We start from the raw sequence: 18,922 nt of genomic DNA, 5'->3' as shown, positions 1-18,922 counted from the left end.
AATCTGTAATTGTTCCAGGTCGGGTGCCAATATTCAACAGGGAATATGATTTATTTATTTTTCTTCCCTTTCCTCCTCCTCCTCTGCTGCTAAGGCATTTGATTTCCCTTTTCCTCTAATCTACAACGGATGCTGGGCAGCCTCTCCTTTTTCAGCTACTGCAGTATCTAAGTGTGAGCCTCGCCAGTGATCCTGAACCCAATCTTAATTTCAATTGATATTGCCAGATGTTCATCTTCCAACAGTTCTCTGCTTTATAATACAATAGAAAATTACATTTGCAAAGTGCTTTTCACATTGGGAAGACATCCCAAGGCACTGAACAGTCAAGAATTAGGACCCGAGCGGGTGTGGAGAGGGGGCTGGGGGTAGAGGGTAGGAGGGTGGTCAAAGGCACGGTCGAAGAGGAGGGTCTTGAGGCGGGCCTTGAAGGAGGCAAGGGAGGGAGCGAGGTGAAGGAAATGTGGGATGAAGTTCCAGAGGGTGGAGCAGAGAGGCAGAAGGCCCAACCGCTGATGGTGGAGCAGACCTGGTACAGGACATGGAGCAGGCTGGAGCCTGCTGAGGGGAGGGAGCGGACAGGTTGATCAGGGGTTAGCAGGTCGGAGAGGTAGGAGGGGGCAAGGCCTTGGAGGGCCTTGAAGGTGAGGATGAGGATTTTGAATACTATCCTCTGAGAGATAGGGAGCCAGTGGAGCTGGGCGAGGGTTGGGGTGATGGGGGCACTGAGACTGCTGTTGAAGAGGACACAGCTGCAGAGTTCTGGATGATCTGCAGCTTGTGGAGGGAAGAGTTGGGAAGGCCAACAAGCAGGTGTTGGCATAGTCAAGCCTGGTTGTAATGAAGGTATGTATGAGGGTTTCAGCGGCCTGAAGGGTGAGGCAGTGGTGGAGTTGGGCAATGTTGCGGAGGTGGGGGAAGGCAGAGCGGTTCATGGCACGGATGTGGGAGAGAAAGGACAGTTGAGGGCCGAACAAGATGCCCAGGTGCCTGACTGGTTTGGTGAGATGGAGTGTGCATCATTGGATGCTGATGTTTCCAGTGCCTGAGGTCCGGAGGCGTTGACGTGAGTCAATCAGGAAAGCCTCGGTCTTGCTGACATTCAACTGTAGAAAGTTGACTCTCATCCAGGACATGATGTCTGACAGACAGTCTGTTAGGAATTCAGTGTTCCTGGAATCAAGGGTGGAGGCAGAGAGATAGAGTTGAGTGTCATCTGGGCATGTGTGGAAGTTGACCCCATGTCTGCGAACGATGTGATCAGGACTGGCAAAAACCGGATGATTTTCTCCTCTCATCCCAGTGACGCTAAGTCCAAAGGCAGCACCCAGTCTAATAAAAATAATAATCCTTCAGTTTGATACAGCGCTTCATCAAGTTGTCAGTACGTCTCAAAGTGCTTCACATTACTGTGAAGTGTATTTGGTGTGCGAGTGTGACAGGCAAATTTGCACACATTAATATCTGACAAACAGCCATGTGAGTGTTTTTTATTTTAGGGGATTGTTAGTCAGGACAGTAGGATAAACTCCCTTTTCTTTTTGGATAGTGCCATGGCATCTTTAATGTTCACCTGGACAGACAGACAAGACGTCAGTTTAACATCTTATCTGAAAGATGGCACCTCAGACAATGTAACACAGCTCCAGCTGTGGATTAAAGCTTGCAACTCGCTATAGCTCAGTGTTGCACCAGGCAGTGCCTTTTCCCACTAGGACATCAGGGGCGTTGAAAGTAACAATAATATAGGGAAAAATACAATTGTAATGTTTTATTTCAAATATTCAAGCACCAACATGAAAGGGCAGGCAGGCACTCAGGGAAAGTTATGATAAAATAATAAATGCATCTTATATTGCACCTTAATACATTGTTGAAATGTCTCAAGGTGCTTCACAGAATTTATGGTGAAGTGTAGTGATTGTGTGTTTTGTGGGTGAACGCCAATTTCTACAGAGCAATGTGCCACCAACAGCCATGAAGTGAACAACTAATTTTATCTTGGTAATTGTTGGTCAGGACACCGGGAGAAACTCACTTCTGTTTTTGAATCGTGCCATGGGATCTTTAACATCCACCTGATGAGGCAGACTTGACCTGAGTTTAACATCTAACGAAAGGATAGCACTTCGAACAATCCAGAGTTTCCCAGCCCTGTATTGGAGTGTCAGCCTAGATTGTGAGCTCAGAATCCCAACATAAGGCTTGAACCTATAATCTTCTGACTCAGGCGAGAGTGCAACCAACTGAGCCTGGTTGACACCTAAAAAGGATTGAGTCCACGAATCTTCAAAGACTCTGGTGGTGGAATTTGTTTAACCGGTGTTTTTTTACCTTGCAGGATATGGCCACGCAGCTCCAGGGACTGATCCAGGCAAAGCCTTTTGCATGTTTTATGCTGTACTGGGAATACCACTGACTCTAGTCATGTTCCAGAGCCTCGGAGAACGGATGAACACCTTTGTTAAATACCTTTTAAAACGAATAAAGAAGTGCTTTGGCATGAAAAGCACCGATGTGTCCATGGAGAATATGGTGACCGTTGGTTTCTTCTCGTGCATGGGAACCCTGTGCATTGGAGCTGCAGCCTTCGCTCACTATGAAGACTGGAGCTTTTTTCATGCATATTACTACTGTTTCATCACATTGACTACAATAGGGTTTGGGGACTATGTGGCACTCCAGAAAAACAGGGCCCTCCAGAGAAGGCCGCTTTATGTGGCTTTTAGCTTTATGTACATTTTAGTGGGTTTAACAGTAATTGGAGCTTTCCTGAACCTGGTGGTTCTAAGGTTTTTGACCATGAATAGTGAAGACGAACGGCGGGATGCTGAGGAGCGAGCATCTTTGGCAGGAAACAGAAACAGCATGATTATCCACATCCAGGAAGATCCCCAACAGGGCAGACAGCGGTACAAAACAGAAGTAACGGACCTCCAGTCTGTCTGCTCCTGCATGTGCTACAGGTCGCACGAGTACACCAATAGGGTGGTATCTCACCAGAATTCATTCAGTTCCCATCTGAATCCCCAGTACTTTCATTCTGTATCTTATAAGATCGAGGAGATTTCACCAAGCACATTAAAAAACAGTCTGTTCCCATCTCCCGTGAGCTCTGTGTCGCCGGGTTTGCACAGCTTTAATGACAACCACAGGCTCATGAGAAGGAGAAAGTCGATTTGAAATGTTTATTTTTGGTTCGTTTTTGAGTGTGACGGAGAAAAAAAAGAAAAAAGAAGCCTTTCTCTGGGACTCAGAAACCAAGCATGAAGCATGGTTAATAAGCTCCACAGCACCAACAATATGCCTTACATATGGCTGTTGGATTCAAGGGTTAAGCATTGAGTTGGCATCCATCGAAAACCACACAAGCGGAATCATTTGACTGGCATTAATCTGCTTCACCTGGAAGTAAGAGTAAACTGTTAGATTAAGACTTGATATTGATATAGTGGGATGTGTGGAAAACTAATGCATCAGGTATTCATTTTGTAAACAGTTTAAACACTGAGTCGCAGACTGATGAAAAGAACAGAAAATCCAAACCCTGTTGCCAAACAGCATGCGCATTGACACAAGAAGCAGTCAGTACACCGGGTGTGCCATTGTATTTTCAACAGCTGGATCTTTATTACTGGATAGGAAAGTGCAGAAGGATCATTTTAGCTTGCCAGTTAAACGCATGCAATTTGTAAAACTGGTATGCATTATAACTTACCTGAAAACACAAAACTTAACTAGCAATGAAATTAATAAAGCAATTAATATTTATTGATTTATTATGAGTATTACATACATCTTTATATTATATGTTTGTGATCATTCCAGCCATTTGCCCTTTCTCTTCATTCAAGGGAAATGCAAGTGACTGGAATTGGATTTCTCTGATAACTTTAGTGCAGTTATTAGCTGCATGAACTGGAATTATTTTTTGAATGCCTGGATAAAGACAGTGAGACTATATTTTACAGGACTAACAAATAGCTGGATTACCTTTGCCGGAAATGGTTGAAGTGATTTCAGCTGTTATATCCAAATCTGACCTTTTGCTGTTCTATGAAACAGTACAAATGATAGAAAGCTATAACAAAATGTTTACAACTCAAAGTAGACTTCACTCATGTACAAACTTGTAATTATTTCGGTTGCTTCTTTTTTTGTAATGAATGCACTATTATGTATATATTTTACATTGTCTTTACAAACAATTACTGTAGTGTTGTAAAATAATGCACTTTTCTAAGTTTTTCATTAAAATATGGCACGTTTTAAAATGTAGATTGTTGCTTTTATACGAATGTACAAGGTTAAATACGTTCCTGTAAACTTGCACCACGGAAGCTGCCTTCAGTGGTTATATTTGTACAAAAAGAAACAGGAACCTATAGAGATTTATCAATTATATATATTCAATTCTGAATGAAATGTACAGAGAAGATTTAACTGATGAATTTAAGTATAAAAGAGATGTTATAAATGACAACTATTTTGCATGCAATAAAAAGTACCTTTTCTTGACAACAGTGTTATGTGCAGAGTACGTCCACAGCTCTTCCCCCAGTGGATCAAGGGTTGCTAACTATGGTTGGGTGAATGTGAAAATGTTCCCCTTGGCTTTGAGATCCCTCAATTATCCATAATAGTAACACAGATAAAACAAATCATTGCCAATCTGAAAGTTTTGCCTAACATAACACACAAAGCTGTCATCTCAGCACCTGTCTTGTGAACTGATCATGCAAATACCATTTGGCAGCTCTAAAATGTTGTTTCTTTATCTTGGAAAAATGTTGGGCCTTGGCACAATAGGACCATGCTGTCAAAGGGTTCAAAATCAGTTCTGGTAATATCTTGGCCTCTTTTCCTAGATTGACTGATTTAGCAACACTGGAGAGCAGTGTGAAAATGGCTAATTTAGCCCAACTTGGGTCTGCCAGGAAAAAAGAGTTGGATGTAGGCCACACTGTACAGGTTTATTGCACTGTGTCACAATTGAAGTGCAGAAACAATCATAAACATGCCAAAGATTGCAGTTAATGGAAATGACTTGCGCATATTAAATGGTATCTCTCTGCTTAACCAACCACTGTTGAAACAAGCATGATTTGCAGGACAGTTTTTCCAAAATAAGTGACACTGCCAGTGAGGGTCTAATCTGTGATAGCAGGATTCAAAGCACAAGTTACAACCTTTATTTGTGAATATTGAGAGCTGTTATAATTTGCGATGCGTACAGCATAGCTGTTTATGAAGAACATGGAGTCCTGTAGCTCAGTGGTTAGAGCACTTGCTTTGCAAGCAAGACACCTGGGTTCAATTCCAGGCAGGGCGAAACCTTGGGCAAGTTTCCTTACTCCACACGCCTAATAATAATCCCTCCAAAAAACCCAAAACAATAATAAATTGGTCATTTTCAATCTACGACTGTTTGTGGGACATTGCTGTGCGCAATTGGCTGCCGCGTTCGCCCACAAATATACAGTCAATTCACTTTACAGTATATTCTGTGAAGCGCTTTGGGACGTCCTCCCGACGTGAAAAGCGCTATATCAAATGCAAGGATTATTATTATTATTATTATTATAACATTGGAGAGCAAAAAATACCATTTTCGCACCTTTACTAAAAGCTAATTCTGGAGTCTTATACAAGCTCTGGATGTGAGAATGCCACAGAATGTAGATGGAAGACAGGCTCTGGTTGTGAGATCTCCACAGAATGTACAATAGCAACAAAAACAATTTTACTTTTATATAACATATTTCACATTTCAGAGGGTATCTCAAAGTGCATCTCAAAGCTGACTCGGAGCCAAGCTTGGGTAGGGGGAATTAGGTGGAAAGGTGACCAATTGGCAAGAAAAGACTTAAGGTGGGCTTTAAAAGCAGGGAGAAAGGGAGGGACTGAGATAGAGGATAAAGGAGTTCCAGAGAGCAGGGGCAGAATTGCTAAAAGCTCTGCCGCTGATGGTGGAGTGGGTTGGGAGGAGGACATAAAGCTGGTCAGTGTTTGCAGAGCAGAGGGATTGGCTAGGGCAGTTGGGTTGCAGAATATAGGGTACTTAAGCAAGAGGACTATGTTTCGAATACAACACAGGAGTAATTTGCAGGGATACGGAGAAAAGGCAAAATAACTGAATGGATGGTTCGTTCAAGGAGCTAGCCCAAATGTAATGGATAGAATGGCTGTCTTCTGTGTTGTAAATTTCAATGGTTTGATGCAATACAATACAATTTACATTTATATAGCTCCTTTTACATCATTTGCACCAAACTGGATTTGAGAAGTGAGGGAAGGCAGGAGACAGATTATGCATAATAGATTTCTTAAAAGGGAGGATGCATAAAACATGAACATTGATGTCCAGGATTCAGAATTTAAACTATCCACAGAAGATAAAAAGTGGATTAAGGTTTCCAAAGTTTATTTTGCATCTGTCTGGCACGGTGTGTTTTTTGCATACATAAAAACAAACTATACATATCCTTAGTAAATTAAACAAATACCAGAGACATACTAATTGTTCTGGGAAATTGTACATGGGAGGTAAGCACTTTCACTGGGTAGTGAGATTCGCAACAAAATTTTAGCAGCAGTTTTTTTCTCTGAATACAGCTTGCTGGCTGGCACGTATATGTTACTAAGAGATAGCCTTTATAAATCATTATTGGGTTCAGTCAGCCTAAATATACGACTTAAAAGCTTGGGCAGTCTAGTACATGAATTATAAGTTCAGGCAACCTATATAAGTGACTTATTGCTTGGAGAACCTTAAATGTCAGATAGCCTACTTAAAAGCTGTAGGTTCAGACAACATGCAGTGTAAGTGACTTATATATTCCAGACAATGTAAGTGACATATATTCAAGAAATCTATACATTTTTTATTCCTAGCCCTATTTACTGTTAAAAAATATCCTAGTGACAAAATAAATTTTCATTTGATTACAGATTTCATTAATTGATAAGATGGGCAATGAAAGAAAGAACTTACATTTATTTTGTGCCTTATCTCATAAAAAAATGTTTCACAATGCTTCACAGGAGATTGTCGTTATGTTACAGTAACTATTTTGCAGGCAAATGCAGCAAACAATGAGAGATCAATGATCAATTAATTAGAAGATTTTTGTCCAAAACATCAGAAGAAACTCCCTCCTCTTTTTCAATCATGTCACAGGATCTTTTTAAGATCCATCTAGGACCTTGGTTTAACATCTCATCCAAATGACAGTATTTTGGCATTTTCTTGGTGCTGTACTTATTAGTATCAGCTGAAACAAATGTGTGAGTGAGACTTGAACCCAACCCTTACAGACGACAGTTAAGAGTGCTACTAACTGAACCAAATTCCCACAGCAAAGTAACCCACCCTGTTGACATGCTATTATGAAATATATATTTTAACACTAAAAAGCAGAATGAACGTGAATGCGTTTAGGACAGAAAAACCTTGATTTTCATCTCACGCATGAGTGCTCTAAAAGTACTATAGTCCCACGGTTCCTCTCCAATAGGTGCCAAAGGAGTAAATTCTGAAACCAATCTATATAACAGTTAAAGTACTCTTTATTAAAGTCAATAGAATTAAGTGAAGCAAAAATCATTACAGTGAGATCCTTATCTTTAGGGCCTCTTTTAAAATGATATGATTACCAAGTTACTGGTAATATCTATTTTTGTCAATTTTTAAACTAGATATTTTTCGTAGAAGATGATAGCAATGAATCACCGGTCATTGAGGTTAAGTGGACAGCACGTTACTGAGTCTGATTGTTTGGGAGTTGATTTAATATAGTACAAATGGAGTCATAAACCCAGATATTTTTAAATTATTGAGCGCTTACAATGCAGGAGAAAATTCAATCTCTGCTGGTGCTATCCTTATACTGGAACTATCTGATCTCATCTGATTACATTTATATCAGTTGTTGCAGGTTCCTCACATTCAAAGGCCCACATCAGGACTTTGGCTGACACCTCAATGCAGGGTCGTGGGAAGGCTGCATTGTTGGGAGTGCCGTCCTTTGGACAAGATGTCCCTCTGCCTAGTCAGGCGGATGTTAAATACTCTGTGGCACTGTTCGAAAAGAGAAGGGAGTTTCTCTAGTGTCCTGGCCAACAAATGACTTTTCACTTCTACTCATACTCTTTTGTGGGACATTGCTGTGTGAAAATTGGCGATGGTGTCTGCAAATACAGTTAGTATTCTTTACAGTAAATCCAATAAAGTGCTTTAAGGCATTTCAACAATTAGATAAGGCAGAATACTAAATATAAGATTTATTATTTCTGCAATGCCCTGATGTTGCGATTGTACTCACTGTTTAAAAGCAATATTTTAATGAGACTCAGCATAGAACAAATGGATGCTAATACTATGCCCTAATTTTACTCCCGAGGGCAAAAATTCTACTTGAATCTACAATTTTGATGTTTCAGAAAGTGAAGTTTTGAACATTTCTTAAATTCTATTTCAATTTTGAAGTGTTTTTTTTTCTGCAGGTTCTTTTCAGACTTAACAATTAAGACTGAGTTTTAGAATTGAATTGTCTAAAAGAAAAAATCGAATTCTTGGTCTGGGTGGAATTTCTCCCCCTAGAAACAAAGTGATGCTGATTTTTATGGCTGCATTTATTTAATGATGGTCTCAAAAGCAGGGCTCAGTGATTCAATGCTCCTTAATCCCAATCTATACTGTATGATTTACAGCGAGAAATACACTTCTATAATAAACTATAAATGCAGCATTAATTTTCTAGTGTTTTTTTTAGAACAGTGATGTTCTGGTGGTGAGACCCATTGCTTAAATTGTTGAAAATCTTTAACTAATTCCTTAATGATCTTGAGTGTAGAGTACTAACCATTGATTTGCTTTTTCCTTGAATTAACTTAAATGCACTATTGTTAAATGACCACCTTGTAGGACGACACGTTATTTCAACATGGTTGCATCAATTTCCACACTTAAAGATTGTAGAAATTATAGCACAGATGAAGGCCATTGAGCCTCTGTTGGAGCTAACATCTCCACTGAAGCTAAATACTCTAATCTGATACTATAATACTGCTTTACGTCTCCCACCCTCTCCATCCCACCATCAGTGGCTGAGCTAACAGACACTCTGTGCCCACTCTTCAGAACTCTGCCTTTTCCCTTCCTCCCCACCTTCAAAATTTGCCTCAAGATCTACATGTAGTTCTTCAATCATGCTACCAACCTCCTTTCTTTCTTCTTCGCAGCTCCCAACCACCTTCACCTCAGCCTCACAGTCAGTGAAGTCTTTGAAACCTACTCCTGATGTGAAAAGTGCAATATAAATGTAAATTGTTGTTGTAATCCTAACTCTCTTTCCCAGAATTTTTTATAATATCCACTTCCCTTTAATGCTTCTCTTTAGAGCCTGATCTTTTTTTTTTAATCGTGAGCAACACTCTTCAAATGATTTATGCTACTACTTATATTTTGTACAGACAAACCGGCCTATTTGCGCAAAAGCTTACCCAAATGTTACCTGTTGTGGAGAGCTTCAAGGGTATTCATCCAAGGCTGCATTGTGAGAATGAGTAATTTCTCAGACATACACATAGGAATTAAATGTGTGTGTGAGAGAGACCATAATGACACAATAATAATAGAACCAGAGAAACAGAGAAATTTGCAGCTCAGAAGGACATTCGGCCCATCATATCTGTCCTGGGGCTTTTAAAGAACAATACCTTCAGTCCCATTTACCTGCCTTTCCCCATACCCCTGTAGTTTACTCCATGTTTTTACCCGATTTTAGATATGAAATAATTCCCTTTTGAAAGCTAATATGGATTCTGCACCACTAATTTCTCTCAGTTTTCTTGAACTGAAAAACCTATCCCATGCCTTGCAAATCTCCTAATGAAATTAATCATTTAAGTCAAGAAAACAATGCCAAATAATAATAATCTATACTTTTCATGTAGTGCCATTCACATAAGGCGTCTTTAAGGATATAGTATAAATGAGTTTTGTGATTATATGCACAGGCCATTAGCATGCAGCAATCCCCTACAAACAGCCATGAAGTCAATGATCAATTTGATTAGGAAATTGTTGAACAGGATGCCAGGAGAAACTCCCTCTTTTTTTCGAATAGTGCCATAGGATCTTTAAAGTCCATCTGAACAGGCTGGTGTTTAACATCTCTTCTGAAGAACAGCACCTCTAACAATGCAGCACGCCCTCAACATCGGATTGGAGTGTCAGCCTAGCCGATGTGAGTTTCAAATCCCAACATGGAGGTTGAATTCACAACCTTCTGACTCAGAGGTGAGAGTGCTACCAACTGACACAAAAGGCTGTAAGTAGAATATATAGAATGGGTAGAAGTACAATATGATAAATCTCACCATTGATGACCTGCCAAGTGGGGCTGACTCACATTGGAGTTCTAGTCAACTCTAATATGTATGAGTTGGAATCGAGCCCACCCTCTGTGGCAGTCGCGACAGTCTATTTCCTGAGCCAGGCAGGTCCACAGTATTCCTGGATACTTGTGACAGAACAGCAAGGCTGGCTCATCAGCAGGACTTGGAAGGGCAGAAGGGCAGGACTTGCACTGTGGGCAGGGATTTTCCCACTCAGCTCCCTGCAAGTCTAAGTCCTAGGGTGCTCTAGGGCTTTTATAGAGTGATCCTAGCTGGACTAACAGCGGGAAAGCTTGCCAGACAATGCTATCAATGGCAAGTTATGCAGTTTTAGCTGATTAGACTCCATCAGTACAACTCACACTCTGGGGTCCCCAAGTCTTGACTCCTGCCAACCTGTGCCTAATACTTTCCAGAATTAGGTAAGTAGCATGCAATCCCTCCAGGGAGCAAGTGCACATTCCATTTCAATGGAATATCCATGTACAGATGGGATGCATGGAATTCTCAGCTTGGTTTGTATATTCTTAAACACGATGACTCCCAACATGTTTACGCTTGTTATTCTTGTTATATATCCAACACTGACTGAAACTGAGAAAATAAAGTAATGGGGGGGAGGGGGAGAAACTGAAGACAGAGGAAAATTAATATCTTTAAACAGAACATTGCTACAGTATTATAGATTATGAATTCTCCTATAACAACTTGCACCTATACAGCAGCTTTCACATAGGATTACGATGTCAAAGTCCTTCACAAAGATGATGTGAATCTCTGAACAGGGAGGAAAGGAGTTCTTAGTTTGAGGGTATTGACCAAAGACATGATCAAGAACATCAGTTTTCAGTAGTATTTTGAAAGCACAAAGGGAAGAGATTTTGAGAGAGAGATCCAGAAAGCAGGATGCACTTGGCTATACTTTACTGAAGGTTTGGCTAACCTTTATCCTAACAGGGATAGAATGAGAAATGAAGCACACTGCATAAAGTTAGAGTTAGGATTAGGGTTAGCTACTGGCTTCCCACTGAACTTTCCTTGTGCTGCTAATTAATAAAAAACAGCAGTGTTTGAGAAAGGAATTAGAGGCGATTGCAAACTGGCACAATGGTTGCCGTTCCAACATGCTGTGCTGGAAAGATGCAGATTTAGGTTTGTAATTCCTCACATGATGAGCTCCCGGTCTCCATGGTTTCATCAGGGAGCTGCCAAGTTTCCTTACAGCACAAGAGAGAGAGAGTGACAGAAAGAGAGAGGACCAGAGGAAAAAAGAAGGAAAGAAGGAAAGAAAGAAACCAGACAAAGACAGAGACAAAGAGATATAGAGAGGCATGGAAACCCTACTTATATTAATGCAGTTAGTATTGATTTAATGTTATTTTCAGATCATTTAGATAATGAAAGTACAGAATAAATCAGGTTTGAAATTCATCAATTCTGAGCCCCGCTTCCGAATTCACTTCCAAAAAGAAGGCTTCTGAATAGAATTGGTATGATTGGGTGCAGCATAAATCCAGTTGGTACCAATTTCAAAAGCATTTTCAAACTTAAAAAAAGTTACGTTTACAAGTTTTTTTTTGATGTTATTGAAATGACACTGGGTTCAGTGCTGGTTAGCTGAGCTCTACGCATTATGTTTAGTCATGCATGTATATAGTTCTCTCTGTATTTTGTTTGCTTGTTCCCTTCATTAGTGACCCACAGGATGTGGTATTGACAGTGTATATTCAACTTAATAATAATCATAATAATCCTTGCAATTGATATAGCGCTTTTCACGTCGGGAGAACGTCCCAAAGCGCTTCACAGAACACACTGTAAAGTGAATTGACTGTATATTTGTGGGCGAACGCAGCAGCCAATTGCGCACAGCAACGTTCTACAAACAGTCATGGATTGAAAATGACCAATTTATTATTGCTTTGTTTTTTGGAGGGATTATTATTAGGCATGTGGAGTAAGGAAACTTGCCCAAGGTTTCGCCCTGCCTGGAATTGAACTCGGGTCTCTCACTTGCAAAGCGAGTGCTCTAACCACTGAGCTACAGGACTCCGAAAACTTCTTTTCTGTCCCACGTCTAAATTATTAATGAGCATTTCATTGGCAGTTGGTCTCATTGGGTTTACTCATCATGTGGATAGATACTGAAACTACACACTGGAACATTGATGGTGTGTGTGTTAGAGTATGTGTGTGCCTCAAACAAAATCCAATATAGCTATTCATCAGATACAGAAGGGCATCTCCTAGGCAATTCCATTTTTTTTGTTGGCATTGATCCGTAAGACCTTTGCCATTTTCCACCACTTCTCTCAGGGCAGCGTTTAAAAGCTCAGCATTAATACTGTCCCACCTGCTGTCTAACTATAATATTAGCAGGGAGACGTAGTGCAGTCTACTTCCTCCAGCACACTGGATTATTAAGGCCTTCAATCTGTCAACATCTACTACCAGCTTTTTCAACCCCTTTGCAGATGGATTTTATGGCTTGTTGGCTCAGGCACTAACTCAGCATAATGCTCCCTCCAGATACAACAACAAATTACACTTGTATAGCGCCCTTCACGTCAGAAAGATGTCCCAAGGATACCCTCATGGATCTGATGTGGATCAGATCTAGAATTGCTTTTAAAGGTCTTATATTTTTGCCTAACACATTTTTAAATATTTGGCAGAAACACATTTTTAGTGATGATTCATGAAATGCTTTTAGATTTGAGATGAACCATTTATTCCTCATAATGAAGGAAAGGAAATGTGAGAGACCAGTGTTCTCTGCAGTTAAAAAATAAATAAATTACTGAAGCCATGAATAATGACCTGATAAAGACATGCAAGGACATTGCCCAAGACTTAAAGAAAGCAAGGAAGAAATTATGAAGTAGCGGCATCGAGGGCAACCATCAGGAAAGGAGGTGGAGCAAGGTTGACAAAAATAGCTGTTGATGGCAAGAGACAAAGTAGAAACAGTGACTGGAGAATAGGCACAGGCTGAAAGCATGGGTATTTATTTCTACAGGAGTCCTGTGGCTGAATGGTTAGAGTACTTGCCTCGCAAGCGAGAGGACCTGGAAGGGCGAAATGTTGGGCAAGTTTCCTTACTCCGCACGTCCCTATATACCTAGAAGTAAGAGGAACCAGGTTGTTAATCAATTGGTGGATTGCTTTTCCAGCATAATATTGCCTTCAAAAATAAAAAAAAATGTGGTCACTCAATCCATGACTGTTTGTGGGACACTACTGTGCACAATTGTTTTGTCTACAAAATATACAGTCAATTCATTTTACAGTATATTCTGTGAAGCACTTTGAGACTTCTTGAAGCCATGATAAGGTGTTATATAAAATGCAAGGATTATTATTATGATTATTAGTAGTACTAGTATTATTTCATTGAGCCCTCAGACAATTCGCTTTATTAATGACAAAAGAAGTAGCTATAGCATTGCATGCAAAAAGGTCACAGAACAGAAGATACTTCATCTTGGTCAACCACTGTCCTTCCTTTCTGAATACTTGCCTGAGGGCAATCTACTACAGTGACAGAATTAGCTTTTTAGCAACTACATGAGATGGAATAAGAAGTTGAAGGAGGATATTTCCATTTTGCAGTATGGAATAATGACAGACCACAGACAAGAAGGAAGTTGCTCATTACTGACGAGTGAAGTTGTTTCCTTGGAGTCAGTCTTAATCCGTTCCGAATTCATTATGTGAGACACATTCTCATGCTTGAATGCCCTTGGCTGTATTTACTGAGTAGCTGATTAAATCGATGATCAGTGAAGGTTCAGGATTAAAAAAATTATTCTCATTCTCGCTGCATAGCATATCATGCCTTATTTTCACAATTATAAACACTTTTTTTGCCTTTGTGTCAGCTGGCTCATAGTAGGAATCTCACCTCTGAGTCAGAAGGTGGTGGGTTCAAGCCCTATGTCATTACTTGGAATCACATAGTCTAAACTGACACTCCAACGAAGTGCTGGGGGTGTATTGCATTGTCGGAGGTGAAGTCCTTCAGATGAAATGTTAAACCGAGGTCCCATCTGCTTGTTCAGGTGGACTTTAAAGATCCCACAGCCAATAGCACTATTCTAAAAGAGAAGGAAGTTTCTCCCGGTATCCTGGCCAACAAACCCCCAAATAAACAAATTGGTCACTCACTCCATGGTTGTTTGTGGGAGATTGCTGCACAGAAACTGGCTGCCACATTTTGCCTACAAAATGCAGTCAATCCACTTCAGAGTATATCCTGTGAAGTGCCTTTAGATGTCTCAAAGACGTGCTAAGGCGCTATATCAAATCCAAATTATTACATTTAATGACTGTGAGGTGAGGGAGAGGAAAATCAGCCAACTTTTCCCTGTCCTGATCTTCATCCAGCCAACTCGTCTACCCATCACGCTCATTCAAGATAGTGGATTGACTTAAAGAATCTCGTTGCAACATTTAATTGCTCTTAAGAGCACTTTCTCCTTTCAATCTCTGTGATCTCCTGTGGCCCTGCCGATTATCTACACTTTGCCAATTCAAGGCTGCTCTACGTCTCCCATGCTGCCAGTCATAGGTGAGAAAGCTTTTAATTACCTTGTGCCCGCTCTTTGGAACTCTCTCTCTAATTTCCTACACCCGCTTTCTGCTTTCAAAACCTTTCTGAAAACAATTTCTTTCACTGCGCCAGTCAATCTTCCTCCAAGTTCCCCTCTTCTCCTCCACTCACCACCACCCCAACTCTCAATCTCGCTTGAGGCTCTATTTCGACTCGTGATGCATTTTGTAAAAATTGTCTGGGCTAACTCAGAGGTGAGGGTACTAGAATCTGAGCGAGGCTGACAAAGAAAAATAATTGCAGTGGCAAATACGAATGGATGACTGCACAAAGAAACCAATAATTCTGAACAAATATTTCCTTTATCTTCCTGAAACAAAACCCCAAAGATGCATACTGCATAATGTTGAATGTTAATTTTCCAATGAAAATCAAAATTGTAACTCAAGCACAATAAAATCCTGTTGAAATTTCTGCAATTCAAAATGTATGGCTATCTCTCATATACAATACTAAGGAGTTCCATTTGCACTGACCACTGGGAACATAATCACAATCCCCAATCACAATCTTGAGAAAGATCAAGACAGGTGGAAAAGGCACCACTGGTATCAAATCATCAGCTAGCCCTCTGTACTCAAGCTCATTTAGATTCAGCTTACAATGCTGTTGAATTTTGCTACTACCCTTCACCTTTCTCGTCTCAGAGGTACTTGCCCCATATTCATATGTCTCTCATTGATGTAATGGGGAGTGGGGAGATCAGGATGGAGGAGGTTCCAAAGCATCTGAAGGACAGCTTCTATTCCTTCCATAGAAAGGGAGACAAGACTACCAGACTCTCTCCTCAAGTGCACCCTAGAGAATTACGCACCTATATGCCCATGTAATTTCACACATATTACATTTCACTACAGGTAGGAGCATAATATTGCATAATAAGGCTGAGCTGCTTCATACATCTCACTCTGGCTCTCTTCCCATCACTTTCTTTGCTGCCTCATACCTCCTGCTCTGGGGTGTACTCAGGGAAAAGCTAAATGCAAAATATCAACCAAGATTGGGAAGCAAATGTTTCTTTCTCAAATGAGACAGAGTTAAGATCCAGTTTAGAGATATGCGACAACTCCCAATAGCTGTCTGTTGAAACTAATCAATACAATGCCATCCTCCTGTGCTGTAGAATTCTATGACTCAATGCTACAATCTCTTCATAAAAAGATTTAGATTAATACAACAATTTCATATCTCGTCATTCGCAATTTTTTTAAATTGTCACCTCATCCATCAAGAGTAACATTTAGAAAAACCATGAAGAAAAACTATTGACATTTTGGCAGATGCTCAGAAATATCAGCTCTGACTAGGAGCAGAGATGATCTCGGTGTAATAACAACCACAACATGATTACATTTGTACAGCGCTTTTCAGGTCAGGAGGACATCCCAAGGTGCTGGACAGTGTACAGAACATAACTGACAGACAGACAGACAGAATATTCTGTGTGTTCGACAGAGAAAAGAGACTTTACTTATCGTCTGCTGTTCTCGTTCTAATTGTTTGGGTTGTTTGTATTTAAATATAAATTTCCCCTTCTTGTTTTCTTTTGCCTGCAAATGATCTGCAACAGAAATAACCAAAGGCACTCAAAGATAATGAAGAGTCTTGTCCTTCAATTGTCTCTTGCACTATGATATTGCTCCACTGATGTCTCATAGAGTTTCCAGTGTGTGGGAGGGAGTCTCAAGATAACACTCTCAAAACCTAGATAAGTGGCTGTGAGTAGCTTTTATTAACCTCCAATAGAAACAAACATGGGAAAAAGGAATTGAAGGTAAAGTGCTGTCACTGGGATCTAGTGGTAACACTCAGCATCTTGTATCTGTTATACATGGTGGCAGAGAATCATTAATAACTGAACCGGGTATTTTATGTGTACAGAGATTTCAAACTGTCTAAAAATATATGTAGCTATGCCTAAATATGAACTGTTAGTTGGATGAATGCTTATTTTCTTCACGAGCCTGCTGAGCTTGAGATTTGATTGTTAAAAACCAGCCTTGCTATGCATCGCATACGGTGCTGCAAAATACGTAACAACAGCTGTAATTTCAAGAGCTTTATGTTATTTATTTTCCACATTTTTTTTAAAGGCTGAAGTGTGCTTCAAGGTAGTGATACATTGTGAGGATGGATGACAACATAAATCGCAGGAGTAAAATTCAGTTTATTCCAGAGTTGAGATGTGTCTCTGCCTTGTAATGTGTGACAGATAGTTTTATTTTGTACAACATCTGCATACTATTTTTTCCAGCCAACTTCCTTCCCCAACTTTTTCTGTATCCTCTTCTAAAGGTGCTTGTCTCCTTTCTCCTGTGGACTACAGCTCCACAGGCATCAGACATCCTTTTGTATCTCATTCATGAGGGTTAGTATTCATGTATGAACCTTGAGACAAAGTGTTGACAAGCTCTTAAACCAGGAGCCTGATCCTGCCCCCACCAGTCCGCAGCAGAGACAATTTTTGTTGTAATATCTTTTTGCCTTTAATGCACACAATGTTCACAAATACCATGTGGCCCTTGCTAACTTTGCAAATTTGAAAGCATGCACATTCATTTACAAATACAGTATTGCAGATGCAATGTTAGTAATGAATAATCTATGAAATGGATGTCAGTATTAATCAAGTTGCTTTTCCACTTGTTTTGGTAAATCTCTTCACCACATTGTCTTTGAACACTGGACACGTCAATCTTGGTAAAACTGAATGCACTGCGATTGCTGTAAGAAAATAAATGTTCAAATGATGTCTGAATCATTGAAAAGTTTGCAGGCTGAAATTCACAGTTTTTATACATGAACCTCAAATATGTTAATTGTAACCACCACTGATTTGTCCAGTAGTTAAACTTTCACAGAGGTGATGTAACTATTGCTAACCATGGTTGAAACTCTGGTAACTATGTGAATTTCAAAGGCTCTGCTGAACAGGAAGCCAGCAGATTTTTAGATGTAGTTCAATTATCTTCCTCAAGATGTAAATTAGGGCCTCGCACTAAGTTGATTTTAAATAAAGCAGCGAAAGTTGGCATGAACGTTGACATGACTACTATACCGTTTGCTTTGACTTCAGTCTCTTTTTTTTGCATAACCCACTGGATTTCAAGCCCAGGTCTGAAATTCCTCCAAGATTTAACCTGCAAGACAGTTCTTTTGTGTTAAAAATGTAAGATTGCCCAGAAATATAGAAATATATGTACATTCATTAATTTGGCAGCCGGTTCTTCTTAAGAACTGTGGAAGACAGGCTTCCAAATTAAGAATGAATTGAAGTATAATTTTTAAGACAAAATAGTCTACAGGCTAAGGTTGAAATTTCAGGCCCCAAAAAGAAAGGAATCTTAGTTTATTTTCCATATCTCACCTGATACACTGACGCCTATTACAGGGTTCCCCGCACCACCTCAAAATGTATATTATTGCTGCAACAGGATGTCTGGCATCTTTGATCAAATCATGCAACAAATGGACACAATTTGAAACATTACATTTAGTTCAACATGAATTGCAAGACTGTGACATCTAATCAGATTGTTTAGATGCCTTGGGTCAGCTGGACTCTGTTGGGAACATTTCTCAGTGGGTTGTGGGTTCAAGGCTCCACGTTGAGAATTTGAGCTCAAAGTCTCGGCTGACACTCCAGTGTAGGGTTTTGGAGAGCACTGCATTGTCGGAGGTGCCAACTCTCAGATGAAATATTAAATTGAGGCCCTGTCTACCTGTTCATTTTCATTTTAAAGATCCCATTGGCACTACTTGAAATGAGAAGGGAGTTTCTCCCAGGATCCTGGCTGACCATCCACCAGATAAAAGTGATCATTCACTTTATGTGTGTTTGTTAGACCTTCTCTGCGAAAATGTATTGCCCTGTTTGCTTACAAATACACATCCACCTCTGCGCTTTGA

The 18,922-nt window shown here is 40.0% G+C and overlaps 1 protein-coding gene across 1 annotated transcript in view; it reads left to right on the top strand.

Moving 5' to 3' along the window:
• Positions 1–3,830, top strand: part of kcnk9 (potassium channel, subfamily K, member 9) — a 33,508-nt gene extending 29,678 nt beyond the window's left edge. Inside the window, exon 2 of the mRNA XM_007900916.2 lies at positions 2,342–3,830. Coding sequence (XP_007899107.1) covers positions 2,342–3,183 — 842 coding nt within the window. The 3' untranslated portion in view covers positions 3,184–3,830. The remainder of the gene's footprint in view (positions 1–2,341) is intronic.
• The last annotated feature ends 15,092 nt before the right edge of the window (positions 3,831–18,922 follow it).

The sequence above is a fragment of the Callorhinchus milii genome, unplaced genomic scaffold (assembly GCF_018977255.1).
Source record: "Callorhinchus milii isolate IMCB2004 unplaced genomic scaffold, IMCB_Cmil_1.0 Scaffold2, whole genome shotgun sequence".
In the NCBI taxonomy this organism is placed as follows: Eukaryota; Metazoa; Chordata; class Chondrichthyes; order Chimaeriformes; family Callorhinchidae; genus Callorhinchus; species Callorhinchus milii.
Note: the sequence above shows the minus strand (reverse complement) of the source record. Positions and strands in the feature narration are given on the sequence as shown.